This window comes from Microtus pennsylvanicus, chromosome 3 (assembly GCF_037038515.1).
Source record: "Microtus pennsylvanicus isolate mMicPen1 chromosome 3, mMicPen1.hap1, whole genome shotgun sequence".
NCBI classification, from domain to species: Eukaryota; Metazoa; Chordata; class Mammalia; order Rodentia; family Cricetidae; genus Microtus; species Microtus pennsylvanicus.
In genome coordinates, this window is record NC_134581.1 from 45,142,221 (window position 1) to 45,162,422 (window position 20,202).

Sequence of the window (20,202 nt, forward strand, 5' to 3'; positions counted from 1 at the left end):
TGGCTCGGCACCACGCTTGCCTGCCTGGTTGCTGCCATGTTCCCCATCATAACGGTCATAGATTCCCCATCTCAAACTGTAAGCCCCCAAAAGCTCTTTCTTCTAGAAGTTGTCTTGGTCACGGCCTCTTAGCACAGTCACTGAAAAGTAACGACAACAATGACCTGGTACCACAGGCTCTGTTCTACTAATCCCCCAGGGCACCTGCTCCTGATGAGCAAAAGGGAAAGGAGCAAAACAGGGAGGGAAAAATAACAGAGAAGAAGAAAGGGGCAATGAAAACAGGGAAACAAAAGTCCCTTTTACGCCACAGAAAACAGGCTCCTGGGGGAACGTTAGGGAGGGTAACTATGGGAATTGCTGCTCAACCCTAAAGACTTATTTAACCTAGTTAAACGTATTTAAACTAGTAATTAAGCAGATGCCAAGACTAAAAATATATCAATTGTCAATAGTATATAGCTTAAAGTTTGTTGCTATAATCTATACACATAATAAAGGCAAGATGAATTAAATGAAGCAAAAACCTAACTTTTAATTTGAATGAGCTGTGCTGATCACTGTAAAGTGTAGTGTCTGAAGTGACACAGATAAAACCTAAACCAGATCCAGTGTGTCTCCTACTGGTGTGGGTTTGTGTGTCCTTCTGTAATCTCAGCACTTGGAAGAGAGAAACAACTGAGTCAGGAGTTCAAGGTCATCCTCAGTTACACAAAGAGTCCAAGGTCAGCCTGGACTACAGGAAAAATCCTTATCTTTTGAACAACAAAAAAAAGCCCATCTTTTGAACAAAAAACAAACAAAACAAAAATCAACTTTATTTCTCCATTTTGAAAAAAGAAAAGAAGGCTCCTATGTGAAAACATAGTTTATTTTCTCACCCAGACATTTGTATTTTACTTTTACAAAATAGCAGACAAAATTTGGTTCTTTACAATAGTACAGAATATGTGATATTGAAATATATACTATAGCACTTGAGTTACAAACACACAGCAAATGCATTATCACTTTACAGCCACCAAGTTTTCCATACATTTAGGATCTCATCAGGAAATAAACATTGCTTTTGGCTTAAATATATAAATAGTCTCTGATGCTCTTTGTAGCTACAAAAGCCAGTCTAAAACTACCACCATCTACCAAAGTGATAGGCTTTAGAATACAGTTTTGCTATCATGCCATGATAAGACCTAACTACAGGAAGCCAGAGGGATCGATCACTTCAGCGCAGCTGTGGTTGCTCTACTTAACTGTGGCTCAAAGGTGCGCACTATGGGAGTCCAGAGGCAGCGTTGCCTTGGAAACCCCAGCCGGTAGATTCTTTAGGGTCCAGCATGTTGTGATCTGGGATAGAGTGATGTCCGCCAGTCACTAACTATGATAGAGCGAAGCGGCATAGGGGCTTTCTTCATCCCTGAAAAAGTGAAATACGGCAGAAATCAGTGCTTATAACTATTCAGAAACACACACATACGACTTACTATCCATTTGCCAAAGAAGAGCAGAACTATATCAACAACATAGTGTGTGCCTTGGAAGCCAGGGACAGTCCTTCTTGTGACCGTCTTCCCTCTTCTAAGGGACACTCAGTTATTAGAATAAACAGTAGCATTTGCTTACTTTGCTTACATAAAATTTAAGTGCATTAAACATACACTAAATTATATTTGTTTTGTCTATGTTCCTCTTCTTTCTCAAAAGAATTTAAAAGCCAGGAGTGGTGGCTCATGCCAGTTGGGAGGCTGTGGCAGAGGACTGCCAAGACTTTGAGGCCAGCTGAACTACACTGAAAATTGTATTTATTCAAAAATAAATGAATAAATAAAAGTAAAAAAGGATTTGAGATCTATACAAAAATGGTATCTATTATAAACCAGAAATTTTAAAACGAGGACTAAGAAATCAATGTATTAATCATTAAAAAAAAGACAAAGTGGTTGACCCTGATGTGGGAAGTCCTTCTGTATATGTGTTGCTTTTATTGGTTAATGAATAAAGAAACTAGGGCAGAACAGAGTTGGGGGGTTGGAGATGGAGTCAAGAGACGCCATGGAGCCACCAGAGGAGAAAGATGCAAGGCACTAACCTGAACCTTGACAGTAGGCCACGAGCCTCATGGTAAAATAAAAAATAATGGAAATGGGCTAAATGAAGATGTAAGAGCTAGCCAATAAGAAGCTAGGGCTAGTAGGCCAAGCAGTGATTTAATTGATACAGTTTCTGTGTGATTATTTCAGGAGTCTGAGCGCAGGGAAACGAACAAGCAGCCTCCTACTACAAGACCCTTCGCATCAATTTTACTTACAAAAAAGCTGCAAACAAGAAAAAAAAAGAAACCAGTGTTTTGTGTCCCATCATGAAGTCATACAGGAAGGACACCAATTACACAGAGAGAAGGAGGTTTGCCCGAGGGTCAAATTTCAAATTACACAGGAACCTTTGGGGATCCTAGTCACCAGGAGCAGTGTCTTGACAAGGGTTCTAAGGATCAGTATTTCGTGTCTTCTCTAGGGCACTGATTTCCTTGGAGGTCTCATGAGCTGTTATAGTTCCAGCTGCTACCTCCAACTGCTAACTGGACAAAGAAGCAAACTTCTTATGCTAAATAACAGAGACAGCAGCAGGACAACAGACACGGCCCGTGCAGCAGGGAGCAGTCAGCTTGGATTTCATAGATTAGAGATGGCTTTCTAGGGCTGAGGAGACAGAGGCCGTCCACAACGAGCTTGCTGCTCAAGCCTGAGGACCTGAGTTCAATCCCCAAAACCCGCATAAAATGCTAGGCATGGTAGCAAACCCATAATAATCCCAGTGCTGGTGAGGCCAAGGCCAGGGAGATTCCCCAAACAACCAACCCAGCCTAGTTAGCCAGTTTCAAAAGACATGGTCCCAAAATTACAAGGTAGATGCTGTGTGGTGGTGGTGCACACCTTTAATCCCAGTGCTTGGGAGGCAGAGGCAGGTGGATCCCTGTGAGTTCGAGGTCAGCCTAGTCTACAGAGTGAGTTCCAGGACAGCCAAAGGTATACAAAGAAACACTGTCTCAAAAAAAAAAAAAAGACATCCAAAGTTGACCTCTGACCACCGCACTCCTGTGCATACACATACCTGTATACAAACACACACACGCGCGCGCACGCACGTACACACACACACACACACACACACACACACACACTTTCTACAATTAAGATAGATTTCAAACAAGAACATTGTAAGAGTATTCTGGTCCAAACTCTGACACCTATCCCAGAAACTATCACCTGCTTTCTTCTTTGAGTTTTCTGGCTGCCTGTGTTGATAGCTTAATCTGCAAATCAAGTCTCTGAAGGAAATCTCTGGCAGACACTTCCTCAGGCTGCGCAGGCTCGGGATCTTGATCCTGAGGACTGGGAGGGGGCAGTTCTTCCCCAGCTACCACAGGCTCCTCTTCGTGACAAAAACTGCTGTCAACAGTTTCCTTTTCTGGAGAATCAATGGAGTTAAGTCCATTAAAGAGCAAAGGCTTCTCTGATAGAATTGGGATGCTCAGAGTCTTCTTCAGAAATATACAGTCATTGGTAAACAGTTTATTGGCCCGTTTAATCTGTTCCATCTAAAACACACACAAAAACAAGAAACAAAGAGTTACATACAACCAAGTTCCAGAGTTGAGATTATTATAAACGTGGGCTATGCATATTCATCAACAATTGTGTGCAGTGCTCTGCGGGCTAGTTTCATGGCGACTTGAGATGAGCTGGAGTCGTTTGGGAAGAGGGCCTCTCAACAGAGAAAATGTTTCCCTAAAATGGTCCTGTAGACAGTCTAAGTGCGTTTTCTTAATTAGCAATTGATGTAGGTAGGCCCACCCCACAGGGGGAGTACCAGCCCTGGGCAGGTGGTCTGGATGATGGAAGAAAGCGAGCTGAGGAAGCCATGAGGAACAAGCCAATAAGCAGCACTCTCCATGGTAACTGAATCCGTTCCTGCCTCCCAGTTCCTGCCTTAAGCTCCTGGCCTGACTTCCTTTGATGACAGAGAGCAAACTGAAGTAGACCCTGCCCCCACCAAGTTGCTTTTGATCACGGTGTTTATCACGTAATAAAAAAACTCTAAGGCAAATACTTTCTCTGCATTCAAGGGTCTTTTCTTCTGTAGATAACTCCTGGTATTTCAAAAATAACATGAAAAAAAAAACATGAAAGTCATTTCGTCCTATAGAAGCAGATTTACTTGTTTGTTTTGTTGGGAACATTCTGTTGGTTGTTTCATTGGGTGTTCGTTTTGGGGGGGGGGGTGTTTGTTTGTTTGAGACTGGATCTCATGTCACCATGGTTGGCCTTGACCTCATGATATAGCTGAGCACAACTCTGAACTTCTGGTTCTGTCCCCACCTTCCTAGTGCTAACATGATGTGATACCAGACCTGGTTTTTATGTTGCCGGGGATCAAATCTTGGGCTTCACGAATGCTAGGCAAGCATTCTACCCACTGAGCTACATCCCCTGCCCTCTGCAGGCAGCTTCTAACATACATTATTTCCTCTGTAAGGCACCTTTACTATCAATGGCTCTTAATCACTCAAGTATAAGGATGTATACATTTTTTTATTATTTTGCATATATGGGTGGTGTGGGACAATGGTCTGTATTCTGTCAATTGTATTTTAAATAAATGCTGATTGGCCAGTAGCCAGGCAGGAAGTAGAGGCAGGACACCAGACAGGAAGTAGAGGTGGGTCAATCAGAACAGAAGAATTCTGGGAAGAGGAAAGTTTGGTGTACAGTCATGACCCGGCCACAGAAGAAGCATGATGTGACTACCTCACTGAAAAAGGTACCAAGCCATGTGGCTAACACAGATAAGATTAATGGGCTAATATAAGTTATAAGAGTTAATATGAAGCCTGAGCTAACGGGCCAATCAGTTTATAACTAATGTAGACCTCTGTGTGATTTAATGACTGCGGTAACTGGGCAGAACAGAAATTTCAGACAACGTGTGTGTATATATATATATATATTCCTATGTACCACATGCATGCAGTTCCCGTGGACGCCAGAAGAGGGCATGATATCCTGTGAAACTACTATTACAAAAGGTTGTGAATCACCATGTAGGTGCTGGGACTAAAACCCAGGTCCTCTGGAAAAGCAGGAAGTAATCTTAACTGCTGAACCATCTCTCCAGCCCCTTTAGTACTTACTTAATTCTTATTTGAACATTTCTGTTATCTGGCTTCTTTAAAAAGTCTTTCTATTGCTACAATCTTACTTGTAGAGAGATCCCTACACCTCTGGATTTCTGCTGGTGAACTAATGGACCAAGGAGGTGGTAGAGACATGTGTATGAGCAGAATGTCAAAGAATGATGTAGGCTGGAGCTACAGCCATGGAGAAGGGCCTCTCAAAGAAGGAGAGTTCTGGTTTTGATCCTTTTGACTTCAATTGGGCCTTAAAGAATTAGTACCTGAGGGCCAGGTAAGAAAAGGAGATAGGGGGCATTTTACAAATAGTGTGTCATTCTTTTACCCTACAGAGTGCAAATACTCACTTTACAAATAAAAGAAACAGGATTCACCAAGACTATGCACCTGTGGGTGGCAGGTGAAGAACCAGATGCAGGTTTTATTACTGCCAACTCTCACAACCTATGGAGGCCTTCCCCACCCCACGGAGCTGGGAAAGGGGTGAAATTCAGACTAGAATGTGTATCTATCTCCTGTCCCTCGCAGCGGCTCTGCAATCTAACTCTATTTACCAATGAGGGGATGAGGGAAAGTTAGTGGCCTAAGTCCACAGCGCTGGTGAGCACAGAGAGCGAGGGCTCATACCAATCGGTTCTCAGTTCATCTTTCGCCACCTCCTCTGTTATGGTATGTCTATGCTTCCCCATACTAGCCTGGGAACTTGCACCAAGACAGGCACCTCACAGACACTGTAGCAGTTCACTTACACACAACTCATCTGGTGGGACTGTGAAACAGCCTGACAGGCTCAGTTCAGATCTCTCTCTGACAGTTTGAACCGCATGGGGACTTACCTCACACACTTGTAAAACAGATACTATCTGCCAAAATGGGGCTACAAGGATTAAATGAATTTATATTAATATATATATATATATATATGTTTATAGATAAAGAAAGAGAGAGAGAGTGAGAGCGTGTGTGTGTGTGTGTGTGTGTGTGTGTGAGAGAGAGAGAGAGAGAGAGAGAGAGAGAGAGAGAGAAAGATATTAATGGAAAATGTTGTCACCCACATATTATATATGTATATATGCGTACCTATCCATCTGTTTATCTACTCTCTACCCAAACTATCCATGCAAACACGAATAAACTCAGACACAAAGAGATGATTGGTTTAACAAGCACATACAGTGCTATAAAGGTCTGATCTGGAATTTCTGTCTGACTCAAATCTGGAATCAAATTTTGGAAGCCTTTCAAGTGACTGAGCAAAAAAATCACATTTCTATTTTCAAGAATCTAAACTAAAGAAAACAACAGCCAAATAAATGGGTCCCAATCCTCCTGCCTTGTTTTTTGTTTGTTTGGTTGTTTGCCTGTTTTTGTTTTTGTAACAGCTATATAGCCCTACCTCTCCTTGAGCTGACTGCAGTCCTCCTGCCTCAGTCTCCTGAGTGATAGGGGCATAACATGCGCAATACAACAGCCTTTCTTGCTTTCATATAAGGAGAAGCCATGAAAATAGTACCACTACAGAAAGCTTTCGGTCATCATCATCACCATCACCACCACCATCACCATCACCATCATCACCACCAGCATCATCATCACCATCACCACCATCATCACCATCACCACCACCATCATCATCACCATCACCACCACCATCATCTCATCATCACTACCACCATCATCATCACTATCACCACCATCATCACCACCACCATCACCACCACCATCATCATCACCATCACCACCACCATCATCACCACCATCATCATCATCACCATCACCACCACCATCACCACCACCACCACCATCATCACCATCACCATCATCATCATCATCACCATCACCACCACCACCATCATCATCATCATCATCATTACCATCACCATCACCACCACCATCATCACCACCATCATCATCATCACCATCACCACCACCATCACCATCACCACCACCATCATCACTATCACCACCATCATCACCACCATCATCACTATCACCACCACCATCATCATCATCACCACCACCACCACCATCATCACCATCACCACCACCATCATCATCACCATCACCACCACCATCATCACCACCATCATCACCATCACCACCACCACCACCATCATCACCATCACCACCACCACCATCATCACCATCACCACCACCATCATCATCATCATCACCACCACCACCACCATCATCACCATCACCACCACCATCATCATCACCATCACCACCACCATCATCACCACCATCATCACCATCACCACCACCACCACCATCATCACCATCACCACCACCATCATCATCACCATCACCACCACCATCATCACCACCACCATCATCACCATCACCACCACCATCATCATCATCACCACCACCACCACCATCATCACCATCACCACCACCATCATCATCACCATCACCACCACCATCATCACCACCATCATCATCACCATCACCATCACCACCACCATCATCATCAGCACCACCACCACCATCATCACCATCACCACCACCATCATCATCATCATCACCACCACCACCATCATCATCACCATCACCACCACCATCATCTCATCATCACTACCACCATCATCATCACTATCACCACCATCACCATCATCATCACCACAACCATCATCACCACCATCTGTATATGTGAGACCAAATGTGTGACTGGGTTCCACTACATAATCTTGGAAATTATTGATCCAAGACTCATTATATAGATTAGACTGAGATTGAATCTACAGAGATCCCCTTGTCTTTACTTTCTGAATGCCTTAGAAATTATTAACCCAAGACTCACTATATAGATTAGACCATAGATTGAATCTACAGAGATCCCCTTGTCTTTACTTCCTGAATGCCAGAATTTAAAGTGTGACCACCAAGCCCTGCCTTCTCCTTTCCTTAAAAAGAAAAAGAAATTTACAAAAAGAAAGATAAGTGGTAGTGGTCTGGTTTCTGGGAGATGGCAAAGGTGAAAAAGAGAGACCATGATGTGTAGGGGTATTTTAGAAAAAATTAAAATTTAAATATCCCAAGTACCTCTGGTTAACAAAGGGTCAGAGTTGAGAGAAATAACTTGAAAACTTTGCCCATGGAGACTGAGGTATATTCTAATCTACACACTTGTAGGTTCCCAATATCCCTCTCCTCCCATCTCCCAAAGGCAGACTCCTCCAAAACAGCACGGGGCACAGGTGAGTCGGTGCCACCCCTGCAATATCACAGTGCCCCAGCTTCGTGATACACTACTTCCACCCTAGAAAAATGGCATTTGCTGACTCTGTTGGAGGGGGCAGGGCTGGAGCCACAGCCTGTCATCCTGCCACCAGGTGGAACCTTGACATTGAGGCCACCTTGGAGGACAGCATATGGATCGCAGCCTGAAGCTAGGGGATCTCAGACCTTTCATTTCCATGAGTAAAAAGAAACCCCATTTTTTATTTAGCTTTGGGTTTTGTTTGTTTTTATGTTGTTTGTTTGTTTGTTTGTTTGTTTAAAACAATTTTTCTTTTTCCTTCCTTTACTTTTTAAATGTGTGTGTGTGTGTGTGCGCGCGCGCACTTGCCCACACACGCACACACGCGTGCAGGTGTTCAAAGAAGTCCCTGGAGCTGTAGTTACAGGTGTTTGTTAGCCACCTGATATGTGTGTTGGAACTTGAACTCAGGTCCTCTAGAAGAGCAGTACATGTTCTTAACAGGCCCCCAAAAACTTTTTTTTCTTTAGCCTAAATACACATTCAGGACTGAAGAGATGGCTCATTGGTTAAGAGCATAGACTGCTTTTCCAGAGGACCCCGGCACTGACATGGCAGCTAACTCCAGTTCCAGAGGATCCAAAATAATCTTCTGGCTTCTGTGGACTCCGAATATACATGGTGCTTGCACAAACACACAGATCAGTAAAACACAATATTCATACAAAATTAAAATAGATTAAATTTCCGATTTAAAATTTAAATTAAAAAAAGAATTTTTTTAAATAAATAAATGCACACTTAGTACAGGAGATGGAAGGAGGGTAAGAATTCTCTCTCGTTAAAAGGTTTATTTTCTTTAAAGTAAGCATATATAAAGACAATATGGGGCTGGCTGGATAGCTCAGTGAGTTAAAAGAAGCACTTGCCAGGGAAACCTGGTGACCTGTTTAAGAACCCTGGAATCCATGTAAAAGGGAGAAGGAGAGAATCGACTCCAGTGTTGTCCTCTGACCTCATGCAGGTGCTGTGGGATGTGCATCCATGCACACACACAAATAATACTTATTATTATTACTATCAAAAATTAAATTTTTTCCATGTAAACAAATCCACTTGGGTAACATAATATGTTATTGCTGATAAGTTTTAAAGACAGAACTAGCACATGAGCCAGCTGTAGCACTCGGGTACATACACAAAGAGATCAAGTCCAAACAGCAGAAATCCCCGCACAACCATGGTGAATGCGGCAGTACCCACAACAGCCAAGCCACACAACTGGTCTAAGTGGCCATCAACCCATGAATGGCTACGATAAAGAATGTGATGTTTACACAATGGCGTTTTATTCAGACATAAGGAAAAACCAAATCACGTCCTTTGCAGGAAAACGTACGGAACCTGGAGCTCCTCACAGAAAGAGAAAGAAGCCACACTCAGAAAGACAAACACCCCATGTAGAATGAAGATTTGAACAACAACAAAAAAAGACATGGAAACAGAAGAGGGGACAGAGGAGGCGGTAGGTGAGAACAGGGGACAGGAGAGGGGAATGAGAGCGCAGTATGATCAAAGTGCACTGGATGAACGTATAAAAATGTCACATGACACCCATTGTTTTGTACCATTAAAATGAGATAAAAGGAAAAGGGTTTTCAAAAAGTAATGATTTTGCTTGTCTTCTTGAGAAGCAACAGCTTGCAGAACAGCACTGTATCAGACACTCATGTCAAAGGGTGGGGTCAGCCACGGGAAGAGCACTGCTAAGCTGCCAAGCAGGGAAACTGTGGCACAGTTGGGGAACAATAAGCTTCCAGCCACATAAAGAAATAGGAATTCATCACTCCCTGCCTTTCGGCTAAGATCCAGTGTCAAAGCTGAAGTTTATTTTGAGTTTGCTAAGAAGCCCTTGACAGGCGTGGTGACACAAAGCCATAATCTCAGTGCTGAGAGACCAAGGAAGGAGGAACCCTGCAACTTCAAAGCTACATACACAGAGAGGTTGAGGCTAGCCTACAATACACAGTGAAACTCTGTCTCAAAAAAAAGTAAGAGTAGGGTGGGAGGGGGAGGGTATAGTTCAGTAGGTAGAGTTTTTATTAGCATGTTTAAGTCCTAAGTTCAATCTCCAGCGATGTTTCTACCAGGCACGATAGCACACGTCTGTAATCCCATGACATGTGTATCTGTAACCTCAGCGCTTGGAAGCTCAAGTTCACACCAGCTTAATAAAGCACAGTTGAGTTTGAGGCTAACCTGGAATACATGAGACCCTGCTTCAAAAAAACCCAACAAAACCAAAAAAAAAAAAAAGGTAGCTCCTAAGAACGAAAGAGAGGAGAGGTGAGGCCTAATTATAGTTAAAAACCTCTAGGTAACAAACAAAAAACAAAAATCAACCAGTCGGGAGCTGTGGGAGACACGCACAGTGGCAACTGGGCGAGCCAGGCCACAGAGGACTTTTTTTTTAATGTTGTGAGGAATGCTTTCTATTTCCATCTTGAACACAGGTTTGGAAATTTCACCTCACAAGAAAGTAAGACAGCTCATGTCCCATCCAAGGAAGAGCTGGGAATCTCGTTTCCACAGGCCTCTGCTCCTCCTCACAGCCAGTCAGTCCTGAAAACAGAAAGGTGACCTTTCAAAGTGACACAGAATGAGTTTCTGTTTCTCGGAATGGGAGGTTTAGCAATTAAACATTCGCATTGTCTCTTAGCCAGGCGTGAGCACGATGACCCAGTGAACCCAGCCTAGCACCTGGTGGCTAAGAAATAGACTGGAGAAGCCAAGCAAGAACCCTCAGGGCAAAATAAAGCCAAACACAGGCAGCCATCGCTGGACCAACTGTCCTGTGAATCCATTTTGTGAAGGGGAATTTACATTGGAGAGAATTCACAAGACTTAGCCCCAAAAGTTAGCTCCATAGTGGCTGCTGGGCTTGGCTTGCAGAATAATCTCATTTACATATACAATATCATTTTATCATTATTTTTGCAGAAAACAGACAGAAATAGCAAATGATTATTTCTGATGTGCCCTACATCCGTAACGTGTTCCATTCCGGGTATTAGTGGTAACCAGACCCTTCCCATCACCACATGCTCATGGGGGCAAAGGTAGCTTGTTTTTCCTTCCACATTCCCAAAAGAGTATACTATATCCACTTACAGTAAATGCCCCCCATAGGTAAGTATATGTCAGAAGGGGGCTAGAGAGATGGTTCAGCGGTTAAGAGCACTGCCGGCTCTTCCAAAGGTCCTGAGTTCAATTCCCAGCAACCACATGGTGGCTTACAATCATCTGTATGAGATCTGGTGCCCACTTGAGGAAAAGACCTGGTTAGTAGTCCTCATCAACTTAGACCATGAAACTCAATGTGGATACGTTCAACAGAACCACCACATACGGGCTGCCTATGCATGCTTCAGCATTGTCAGGCGTACATTTCATTTCATTTCATTTCATTTCATATTATCTATCCATCTCCTAGAACCGGAGAATAGTGAGTAGGTGAAATGGCTCTAGAGCTATCTTAGGGGTGGAGGGGACTTTCTCAAACTGAAAGGTGACAACGACTTCACAATTGTAAACTTACTAAACATCACTGAATTGCACACTTAAGGCAGGGTGAATTGTGCGGTCTGTAATTATACCTCAGTGACATGTTTCAGGGGGAAAATACATGAAAAACGATTAAAACCCCCAATCACACGTTACCTTGCCCTCCCTTTCACTCTAGGCGGCAATGTGACAGTCAACAGCCTGCACCACAAGGTTAAGCCCAGGCCTTGTCTCCAGAACAGGAAGATCACACACTTTCTCCCGGCAGGTAACTTATATGTGGGGAAGTACAGAGCAACTCGATTTAGGGCTAAATGGACAAGATGACCTGGGGCTAAATCTGGCTGAATCTCCGAATCTAGGCACTGTGGCCTATTATGGCAGCACTCAGGTGGTAGAAGCAGGAAGCTCAGTTTACACATTTCCCCAATACAGAGTGAGTTCTGGGAGATATGCAAACAGATCTCCCTCGCTGCCTCCGTTCCTAATTGTTGTTTCTACTGTCCTCTAGTTTTTCCAACATTTCTAAATAAAACTATTCTTAAGTGGTAACTTAGAGCTCTGACCAATTTCCCCCAGAGGCTTAGCTACAACAGGGAGGGGCCAGGATGCTGGCAGGAAAAAAAAAAAAAAAAAACAATAGCTCAATCAAGAACCAGAGAGAAGGAAGGGGCCTGAATGTCTAAGTATACAAACATAGCCAGGGACATTCCAGCACAAGCAAGTTTACTCTGTCTGAGGTTTAAACAGCAGCTAATGGTTTTCTCAACCAGACCCAAATGGTTTCAGTTTCCCAGAACGACGTCCTCAAACTCTAGTAGAGATGCCCAACTTGTGTGTAACTGAGTGTTAACTCACTACTGGAGGAGGCGAGAGCACACGCCAGCAACTACAGCCTGGAGACAGAACTGCTCCTTCTTGTGGGATGGAGGCAGGGGGATCAGGAGTTCAAGGCCAGTGTGGGCTATCGAGTGATTTCAAGGATAGCTTAGTCTACCTGAAATCCTGTCTCAAAAGAAGCAAAAAAGGAGGGTCTACAAGATGGTTCAGTCGTTAAAGGCACTTGCCACAAAGTAAGACGACCTGAAATGGATCTCTGGGACCCACATGATGGAGAGAGAACTGACTCCTGTAAATTGAACTCTGACATCATACCTCTCCCCCACCCAAAGGAGTAAATGTCATTTTTAAAAAGTTTTATGTTTATTTTTTATGTGTATTGCCTGTGTGTGTGTGTGTGTGTGTGTGTGTGTGTGTGTGTGTACACCATGTACATGCCTGGTGCCCAGGGAGGTCAGAAGAAGGTGTCAGATCCCCTAGAATTAGATAGAGATAGTTGGTTTTTTTTATTTTTTATGATTTATTTAATGTGCATTTGTGTGAAGGTGTCAAATCGCCTGCAACTGGATCTTCAGACAGTTGTGAGCTGCCATGTGGGTGCTGGGAATTGAACCCAGGTCCTTTTGGAAGAGCAGTCAGTGCTCTTAACCACTGAGCCATCTCTCCAGCCCCCTAGAGATGGTTGTGAATCATCATCTGGGCACTGAGACCAAGCTCAGGGCCTCTGCAAAAACAAGAGTGCTCAACCACCGGGCCATCTGTCCAGCCCCACTTTAATCCATTCTTGCAGTTCACATCTTCAGCAGGCTGTTGTCCTCACTTAGTCCCAACCCAGGATCCTACCCTCCAGAGTCTGCTTAACTCCTTGGGCTACCATCTCATCCCAGTCCGACTTTCTGAGGATTGGGTGCATGCATGTGGAGGACCCATCAGGTGCCAGAAAGAGAGACCATTTGATCGTGCAGCCCTGTGTCTAACACAGGCCTCAAATAACCCAGGCTCAATACAAGTAAAGGAAGAAATAACCAGTATGAGTTAGTGACTCCATGAAGAAATGCCGTATTTTCTAACTCACTGGAGGAAGAACTGGGCCTAATTCACCTGGATCAAATCTTGAACCGAATTCTTCTTTCTTATACAGAGGCCTCCTGGGTCTCCAGGCAAATGTCTAGGTCAGGTATACTCAAGAGAAACAGTAAACAAATAAGAAGATCATGCACACAGGTCCATCTCTTTGACATGACTGATGCTGCATCAAGAGAAGTTCATACTCAAGAACCATGCAATCAAGTTTCCAAAAAAAAAACAAATCCATAATGTTTTAAGCAAGTTAATAATTTTACATTAAGTGGCATTCATAGCTGGTTTGCATGTGGCCCTGCGCTACAGTTTAGACACACTTGACACTCTATCAACAGATCACCCAGAACCTAGCCACTCACCACATCCTCCTGTCTTCGCTGCTTTGCTCCAAATTACTGCTCTAGTTCATCTGCATCACTACAAAAGCCTTCGTCCTATCTGGTCTCTCCTTGGTCCTGGTCCAGATAGTCTAATGTCCTTTACAATCAGGCCTGGAGGACATACCAGCACTCCAGAGGCTGAGGCAGAATTACAAATGTAAGGTCAGACTGGGATTATACAGGGAAACCTTGTCTCCAAACAAAACCTACCTGTGTTGGTTAGTTTCGTGTCAGCTTGACACAAGCTAGAGTCATTGGGAAAAGGGACTATCAATTGAGAAAATGCCTCATATAAAGTTGACCTATAGGAGCTGGGCAGTGATGGCATATGCCTTTAATGCCAGCACCCAGGAGGCAGAGGCAGGGGGATCTCTGAGTTCAAGACCAGCCTGGTCTAGAGAGTGAGTTCCAGGACAGCAAGTACTACACAGAGAAACTTTGTCTCAGAAAACCAAAATTAAATACATTAAATAAGAATAACACTTGGGGCCTGGAGAGATGGCTCAGAGTTTAAGAGTACTTGTTGCTCATCCATAGGTCCTGAGTTCAAATCCCAGCAACCACATGGTGACTCACAACCATCTGTAATGAGATCCGGTGCCATCTTCTGGCCTTCAGGCATACATGCAGACAGAACACTGTGTACATGATAGATAGATAGATAGATAGATAGATAGATAGATAGATAGATAGATAGATAGAATAGATAGATCTTAAAAAGAAAACACTTGGCCATTATGGGAAGGGTTCTGTTGTTGGTTTGGCTAATGGTTTTATTGTTCATGTAGTCTTATTATGCAGTGCTTGGTACTCCATGTGTAGCCCAGGCTGACCTGGAACCCCTGCAACCTTCTGGCCTCAGCCTCCCCATGGGCTACTACTGGTCTTGTGGGTGTGTACCAATATACCCAGCTTAAGATAAAGATAATCACTTTCCCTGGTTCTATGTAACCAGTAGAAGCATCTCCAAAACAGTTTCATCAGCTCGAATTCAGGGTTCAAAGTTAGGAGAGACTAAAAAAAGCCAGGCGGGTGATGATGCACACTTTTTAATGCCACTACTCTGGAGGCAGAGGCAGGGGGATCTCTGTGAGTTTGAGGCCAGCCTGGTCTACAGAGCAAGTTCCAGGAAAGTCAGGACTACACAGAGAAACCCTCTCTCAGGAAGAAAAAAAAAAAGAATTAAAAAAAAACACAGGTGAATTTTCTTTAAGAGAGCACCTAGCAATGTACAGATGAGAGTAGGAGAGTCAGTGTCTGGTGATGCTAACTAACCTGCAATGCACAGCACAGCCTCCTGAAACACGAACCTTCCCCACAGAGCTCAGCGTGGTGATGTACAGCTGTACCCTAGCAGGAAGACTATGAGTTCAAGGTCATCCTCACCTACAGAAGGAGTTAGAGGCTGACCTGGGTGGGCTACATGAGACCCTGACTTGAAAATTAATTAATTAGCTAATTAATTAATATAAAAAACATATTAACAATAGTGCTGAGGTTGAGAGATCATGTTATAGACTTCTTGTAACCATAGGTGGAGTACCTAATTCATTATACCTGACCCTAATACATTAGAATCGGAAGTTGGGGGTGGAGAGACACCAGCAGTCAGGAACACTGGCTGCTCCACCCTGGACCAGGTTTGTATTCCCTGCACCCACGAGGTGACAACAGGTTGTAACTCCAGTACCAAGGGGATCCGAGGACCTCTTCTGGCCTCCACAGGCACCAGGAAGCACGTGGTACACAGACACACAGCAGACAAAACACCACTGCACATAAAATAAATAACATTTTAAAAAATAGAAAATCAGAAGGCTTTATAAAAGTCATGAAAATCTGCTTTATACTTTAATAGGAAAGGGTGATAAGGCTAAAAGTAACAGGACGTACATTAGACAAACCACAGGTTAGAAGCATTTGAACAAAGCAGGTGCTGAGCAGATGCAAGCAATTCAAGAAGACCATAGGTCACAGAAAAAATTGTCATGGCAGAGACTGCTCTTCCAGAGAACCATGGTTCAGTTCCCAGTGCACACACATGATGGCTTACAAGGCTCTGTAACTCCATTTCCAGGGTATCTGACACCCTCTTCTGGCCTCCGTGGGCACCAGGCACACGGGTGGTGCACATACATACTTGCAGGCAAAACACACATATAAAAATCAAAAGTCATTTTCCTAAAATTGAAAACAAGCAAATGTGGTGCCTGGCACACAGCGGGTACCCGGCACACAGCGGGTACCCAGCAAGGAGCAGCCACTGAGATTTCTCAGTTCTGCTTTTCGTTGGCTCTGACCCTAACCAGACCCCGAGGATGTGCATGAAGGCAGCTGGTCATGTATATTCACATTAGAACTGCCGAGAGGGGTCTCGAAAGGGGGTGACCATACTCTCAGAACGCTTAAATGACAGAAAAAACTTGCTGGCAAACAAACACCTGGTTAAATATGCAAAAATAGGTTACGCTGAAGATGCAGATAAGATCATCTTTCTTCCAATTGCTGCCCACGAAGCTTCAGGGAAGAGCACTGAAAACGGATACTGGGCTCCAATGTAAAAATGCTATCACACAGCTCACAGTTAATTATAAGTAATTTTAATGAAACAATTTGTTCCCTCAGGTTTCCGTAATCTTCCCTGAGGTGTAATGCAATATACCCAAGACACAAACCCTTATAAATTTGTAAAACACAGCTCTCTAGCTCACCTAGACCTCAGTTCCTGGCTGCTGTTTAGCGACAGGTGTCACGTTCAGGGTTGCCAGTGAGCCCAGGAGCTGTAATTTCACTTCTAAATAAAGCAGCAGAATCGATAGAACCAGAACCATCCCTGGGAAGAACTGTACATCCTGACTCATCACAGCTTGTTTACATAGCGCAGAATTAGCATCGGTCTGGCTTTGAGTAAATAGGTAGCGAGTTCCGGGTAGCAAAACGGGTAAAGGTGGCTGTGGGTGATGACAAAAACGCGGGCCTCTTTAGTGTTTCTCACATGCTAGACACGATCTGAGACTAGCAAAGCACGGGGAACGCCGTGCACTAGCTGGTCGGGAAGCCCTGGCGGCCGCCCCTATTAGCAGCAGCAGCAGCAGCAGCAGTTAGCAGCAGCTTAGACTCCCATTGCAGTTGCAGCAGCGCGCGCCGGGATACGGTGCGGAGACGCACGGCCTGCACCCCACCCTCCGTTCCTGTCCCCGTCCCCGACCCCGCCTGGAGACCGCAGGCCCGGGCCGCGGAGGCTCGCTCTGCTCACCGTGACTCCGTACTTGAGCGCGATGCCCTGCAGCGTGTCTCCGGCGCGGACCCGGTGCTCCACATGGCGCTCGATGATGCCGGCGCCCAGCGGCGCCCGCACGCTGGCCGTGCTGCCGTACGAGCGGGTCTTGGTGCGGGCCAGGCTCAGCGACAGCTCGGCCTCGTCGGGCTCGGAGCCGGAGCGAGAGCGCGGCGGCGGGGAGGGTGCCGAGGGCCGGTGCGCACGGGGGCCGCCTTCCCGCGGGGCCGGAGCAGGCGAGAGATCCGCCATGGGTCCTGCCAAGGCCGCCGGGGCGCCGAGCTCGCCAAGGGGGCGGCGCCTCCTCCTCCGCCTCTTCCTCCTCGCTGGGGCTGCTGCTGGCCGTGCCGCGGGGGCGGCAGGCGCGAGGCCGAGCTGGGAGCTGCGGGACCCGCATGGCGTGCTTCGCTCTCTGAGGCTGTGCGCCGGGAAGGGGAAAAGGAACCGAGGTCTTGCCGCATTGTGCGGGTCCTGCGGGACAAGGCCCTGCGGAAGCGGGAAGGCGCTGAGGCCGGTGGGCCGAGGGAGACCCATGAAGGTGTCCTAGAACTCAGGTGGACCCCAGAACCGTGCAGACTAGAAAGAACCCGACTACAGCCTTTGCTGGCCATCGTAGACCCCCACCAAGCTTTGCTTGCTCTACTGATTCTGCAGTCGGGCCAGCTTGCTCAGTGGTACCTACTTTATGACATCAAAGTCTTGGTGGGAGGAAACCTTAAGATCACTGAACAAAGCTTCTACAGGTCCCTCTCCACCCTGGGGGTTACAATTCTTTTGACACCCTCCCAACACACACACACACATACACATGTTGGCACTAGGGGTTAACCCCAGTCTTGTGCGGGCTAAGCAAGCTCTATCACTGACCTATGATGCCCACATACACCAATTCTTTCTATTTAGTTCTTAGGCCAGCTGGGTAGCCGCTAACTAACCGCCCACCCCACCCCCCCCGATTTGTTTGAGGTTCATTCTTTGCTGACCAGTGCCAGTTTTAGGCCTCGGGTGTCTTGAGAATCTGTAGCAATAGTTCATTTTCCTGGCACAGTGCTTGCAATTTGCTATGTGTGTCTCTATTACCAACTTCCTCTTGGACACCCTGAAATCATTACTCCCCTGATGTTATCATTAAACCACCTAAGTCTCTTGTCTACTGTCCCCATCTCAGCCCCCTCTCCTCAACGCTGGCTCCGGAGGGCTTGTGCAGAGTGGAGTTAACTGGAATCTTCTGCCCTGACTTTTGGGAGAAACACCCCAATTCCCCCCCCCAAACACAGACACACACCCATCACCCCAGGTAAATGAGGAGAGTGGGGTTTCATTGGTTGTCTAAAGTTTTGCAGTGTTGCTGTGCTGACAGAAGCAAGAGAAAACTCGGGACACGAGAGAAGACAGAAGAGGAGAGCCGTGGTTCCGGTATCACAACTGGAAGCTTCTTCAGTTGCTGCTGAAGATAACAGCGTCAGTATAAACCCGCACTGGCACCCAAGTCAGTTGGTTTTACTTTTAGCATCTACCCCGTCTACAATTCATCCTCAACAGGGCCATTTAAGCTCCTCCTTCCCACCTTCATGCTTTGCATATATGGCTCCCTCCATTAGTAACAATATTCTCCCAATAGCCTGTCTACTGTTCCTTTCATTGTTCATTTTTTTAGGTGTGTGTGTGTGTGTGTGTGTGTGTGTGTGTGTGTGTGTGTGTTCAATGTGCATTTAGGAGATTGTGGAGGCCAGAAAAGGCTGTCATGCCCTGGAGCTGGGATTGCAGGTGGTTGTGAGCTGCCCAATGTAGGTGCTGAGAACCAAGTGTCTTCTGGATGAACAACATTCCCTCTTAACTGCTGAACCATCTCTCCAGTCAGATTAGTTTGTTTTTGAGAAAAGGTTTCATATAGACCAGGCTGGCCTGGATCCCTTGGGTCTCCTGCCTCCACTTCGTATGTACTGGGATCACATGTATGTATGTATCAACACATGTATCGTCACAAATGGTTTGTGTAGTGTGTGGCTTGAACCCAGGCAAGCGCTCGAGCAAATGAGCTACATCTCCAGCCCCAGCATTTGGGGGTCTTCCTGAGACAAGGTCTTCTATTATTTTCAGGACTGGCCCATGTAGGCCAGGCTGGCCTTAAACTCAAAATTCTTGTGTCTCAGCCTCCGAAGTACTGAGATTACAGGAATGTCTCACCGCACCCCCATTTGTTTGTTTGTGTTTGTTGCCTGAGTTTCATTATGTTGCCAAAGCTGGTCTAGAGTTCCTGAACTCAAAAGACCCTCCAAGCTCAGGCACAATAAATGCTGGGATCCACCGTGCCTAGATTTCTTAAATCTTTAAGGTCCTGTTTCAAACAGTACATTTTCAGTGCTCTTAGACGGCATAGATGCTAGCATCAAATGATACCTTCTCCATGGAATATTTTTTTTCTGATTGTTCCCCAATTGTCCGTAGGCCTAGCCTGCCCAGCTGTTATTGTTTCCCCTCTGAACCTCCAGGGTGGTTTGTACATCTTGTTCGGTTTAAACTCCCCGTGTTTTGTTTGAAACGTCTGTGTATTTCCCTTATCTCCTCCACCAGATGCATGCTCCTAGGGGGCATAACTGGTTCTTCCCTTGTTTTGATTGTTTTTTTTTTTTTAAGCTCAAGCAATGCCTACTTCAGTAGAATA

The 20,202-nt window shown here is 45.2% G+C and overlaps 1 protein-coding gene across 1 annotated transcript; it reads right to left on the reverse strand.

The window, feature by feature from the left end:
- Positions 1-782: 782 nt before the first annotated feature.
- Positions 783-17,968, reverse strand: Lysmd2 (LysM domain containing 2). The gene is made up of 3 exons (XM_075965228.1): positions 17,517-17,968; positions 3,267-3,598; positions 783-1,417 (listed from the first exon to the last, which is right to left on the reverse strand). The coding sequence occupies exons 1-3, from the start codon at positions 17,787-17,789 to the stop codon at positions 1,375-1,377; spliced, it is 648 nt and encodes a 215-aa protein (XP_075821343.1). The 5' UTR covers positions 17,790-17,968; the 3' UTR covers positions 783-1,374.
- Positions 17,969-20,202: the final 2,234 nt, after the last annotated feature.